The sequence below is a fragment of the Suricata suricatta genome, chromosome X (genome assembly GCF_006229205.1).
Source record: "Suricata suricatta isolate VVHF042 chromosome X, meerkat_22Aug2017_6uvM2_HiC, whole genome shotgun sequence".
Taxonomy (NCBI): Eukaryota; Metazoa; Chordata; class Mammalia; order Carnivora; family Herpestidae; genus Suricata; species Suricata suricatta.
Window position 1 is genome coordinate 59,101,985 of NC_043717.1, and position 3,934 is coordinate 59,105,918.

The following is a 3,934-nucleotide window of genomic DNA, read 5'->3' on the forward strand; positions in this document are numbered from 1 at the left end:
AATATACCTAAGGACCCTATATTACAATTTGGCAAATTAAATTCTTTTATTTTTCCTACAAAAACAAAAAGTAAGCCTTTGGAGGATGCCCTTTTAGCATTTACTGATGGGTCCTCTAACGGCATGGTTTCAGTAATCATTTATGAAAACTCATCTGAACCTAAAATTATTTCTTTTCAAACTGAGGAAACTTCAGCCCAGAGAGCCAAACTTGTCGCCGTTATCAGATTGTTTCAAGAAACTCCAGAGATGTTTAATTTATTTTCAGACTCTAAATATGTGGTTGGACTCTTTCCAGCCATTGAAATTGCAACAGTTACTCTCTATAAAACAGGAATTTCAGGTTTACTTTTGCAATTACAGGTTAATGTTCAACAACGCCAGGAAACTTTTTACTTAGGACACATTAGAGCTCACTCTAAGCTGCCCGGCCCCCTCTCTGAGGGAAATGCTTTAGCTGACTGTCACACTAAAATTGCTTGTCTAACTATGGATCCTGCACATGAAGCCCAAAAATCTCATAAGATTCATCATCAAGGCTCGACGGCTCTGAGGCTACAATTTAAGATCACTAGAGAACAGGCTCGACAAATAGTTAAGAACTGTTCTTCTTGCCCACCTATAAATTCAGGGGTCTCACATGTGGACATTAATCCTAGAGGCTTAAAACCTAATGCTTTATGGCAGATGGATGTGACTCATGTTAATTCCTTTGGAAAATTGTCCTTTGTTCATGTCACTGTGGATACTTATTCTCATGCACTTTTTCCACCTGCTCGAACTGGAGAAGCTTTTAAGGATGTTCAACAACATTTATTTCAATGCTTCTCTGTATTAGGATTTCCTTTCAAAATTAAGACTGATAATGGGCCAGCATATACATCAAAGAGTTTCAAAGATCTTTGTGAACAGTTTCATATTCAACATTCAACAGGAATTCCTTATAATCCCCAGGGTCAAGCTATTATTGAAAGAACTAATCAAATTTTAAAAAATCAAATAGTAAGACTTCAAAATTCAGATTTTAAATATGCTTCACCTCATCAAATTCTGGCTCACTGTATGTTTGTGTTGAATCACCTGACTCCAGACAATTCCGGGGAAACCCCGATGCTTAAGCATTGACAGAGTAAACTAACTATAAAGCCTCTAGTAACATGGAAAGATGTACTCTCAGGGGCCTGGAAAGGCCCTGATGTTTTACTAACTGCAGGTCGAGGTTTCGCTTGTGTTTTCCCACAGGACAGTGATTCGCCTATTTGGGTGCCAGATCGGCTAATTTGCCATGTCGCCACGCCTTCGTCAGATCCGCTGACAGATGGCATCAAGGTCGATGGACCACAGCAACCTGGAGCAGAGGATGAAAAGGCTACGCCTTCATGCCAGCAGAACAGCTAACAGCATTCATGTATCCCGTAACACAAGGAACAATACTCTCCCTGGCTGGGGACAAATTAAAAAACTTGCTCTGGAGGCTAAACAATTTCTTGCTGGACAACATCAGCCTCAAGAGCCTGCTCTTCTTTTTGTTGCTATGCTTGCACTACTTTCGTGCCACATAACACAAACACGTGCTGCTAATTATTGGGCTTTCTTTCCTAAGCCTCCTATCCTTCACCCTGTTACTTGGGATGAAGAATCTATTAGGGTTTATACTAATTCAGCCTTTCTTCTTGGAGGGCTCAACATTCCTGATTCTGGAACCTTTATTAATGCGTTTAGTAAAAATATTACTTACATGGGTGTTTCCTCTTCTCTACCCATGTGTTTCATCTTCCCTGTAATGTGGCCATTCTCTAATTTTATTCCTAATTGTGTCCCTACTCAGATTTCTGGTATAATTCAAGACCGAGTATCTCTGACTCCTTCGTATTCTCAAAGTAAGGCCTTAAATACTAATACAATAAAAATGCGAACATTAACTGCTGTTCTTCCAGGAGCAAAGGTATCTGGTGTAAAGGCTTATCCTTTTGAAAATGTGGTTACAATGAATAAATTCTATGCTCATCCACCAAGATACCCAGACTGTAAGCCATTTAGTACTTATTCAGAAAAAACAGAAATTACTGTTCAAGGAGCACGCCCTGTATGGATTGAATGCATGTTTAATTCTACCCGACCAACTCTAGTAACTGCTCCTGATAATTCTGAAGTTATTCAAGACTGGAGCGTACTCGACCCCTTTGCTGATTTTAGAAACTATTTTAATGGCAAATTTTGTTGGAGATATTCTCTTATACCTTCCCCTATTCTGATTAATCGTATTTCTACCCAAGGGTTTGTAATTCCTATTTTGGTGTCACAACAAAATCAGTCTACTAGGTTTCATAACCACATTTGGAGGCTATTGGCTGCCACTCGGAATATTACTTATTCATATGGTCAAAATACTACACAGACCTATAACTTTAAAGCTTGTGTAACCTCTCCTTATGCTCTATTAATGGCTAAAGATCTAAACACTTTGCAAATCAATAGAGAACCTAATAGTAAAAGATATTCTGTAAATTGTAATGAGTGTCTTTTATCTAATTGTCTAACCTCTGAGATGAATATTAAAATGATGCTGATTGTAAAACAACCACCTTATATCATGATTCCTGTAAATGTTTCTTCTCCCTGGTATGATAATCATGTTATAAAGGCTCTACAACTTTTAAATAATGAGTTATCTCGTCCAAAAAGATTTATTGCTGCTTTAATATTGGGCATAACTGCATTGATCTCAGTTATTACTTCTGTTACAGTGTCTACTGTTGTTCTGGTTAAAGAAGTACATACAGCATCTTTTATTAATGATATGTCTAAAAATATAACATTAACCTTAACTACTCAAGAAATTATTGACCGAAAGCTTAATGATAAGGTTAACGCACTTGAAGAGGCAGTTATGTCTATTGGCCAAGAATTATTAACCTTAAAAATTCAACTGTCTCTTAGATGTCATTCGGATTATAAATGGATTTGTGTTACACATTTACAAGTAAATGAGTCCCAACATTCTTGGAAAAAGGTGCAACAACATATTTTAGGAATTTGGAACCATTCGGATTTAAGTTTTGATATAAGTGCCTTACATAAACAAATTTCAGAAATAAACCAGGCTAGAAAGGATTTCAACGCAGATGATCTTGCTACTGATATTTACAATGGTATAACAAATTTGGTGGGACACTCCAGTTTCTTTTCTATGATGGTTAACGTTGGCATCTCACTGACAATATTCTTGATAATATTATTTCTTTTGCCTTGCATTTATAGATGTCTTAAGTCTAGTATCTCTCGCTTGCGCACTGAAGTCAAGGCTTCTGAGTTCTTAAATAAAAGGCGGGGAGATCTTCAGTCAAGATCAATGGACCACAGACAACCTAAATCAGAAGATAAGAAGACTCCACCTACGTTCCTGCAAACGGACAAATGATATCCATCCATCATTTAACACCAGAAATAGTCCCCTTTCTACTTGGGGGCAAATTAAAAAGCTTACTGTGTCTACTGTTGCTTTAATTAAAAAAGTATATACAACCTCTTTTATTAATAATATATCTAAATATGTAACATTAGCTTTAACTACTCAAAAAATTATTAACCATCTTATATTATGATTCCTGTCAATATTAACTCTTCCTGGTATGACGATCATGGTATCAAAGATTTGCAACTCTTAAATGGAAAATTGTCTCCTCCCGCCTTTGGGACCTATTGAGGGTTTATTGATCTTGGTGTCCTTGGACCCTGTTCTATTCAATAAGGTCATGGCATTTCTAAGGCAGCAAAAAGATGCTATCAAGATATGGCCTATCCAGATCCATCATCATAAGCTCAATATGGCCGATCAGGAGGCCGATGAAGAGCTATATTATGGCAAGAGGCACGGGCTGGCTAGCCAATGACGGGTAAGAGAGGCCTTACCATCCTATCAACCTAAGACAGG

General features: G+C 37.4%; 1 protein-coding gene across 1 annotated transcript; it reads left to right on the forward strand.

Annotated features, from left to right (window-relative positions):
- Positions 1 to 1,333: 1,333 nt before the first annotated feature.
- On the forward strand, positions 1,334 to 3,421 carry LOC115283423 (endogenous retrovirus group K member 25 Env polyprotein-like). The gene has a single exon (XM_029929667.1). The coding sequence runs from the start codon at positions 1,334 to 1,336 to the stop codon at positions 3,419 to 3,421; it is 2,088 nt and encodes a 695-aa protein (XP_029785527.1).
- The last annotated feature ends 513 nt before the right edge of the window (positions 3,422 to 3,934 follow it).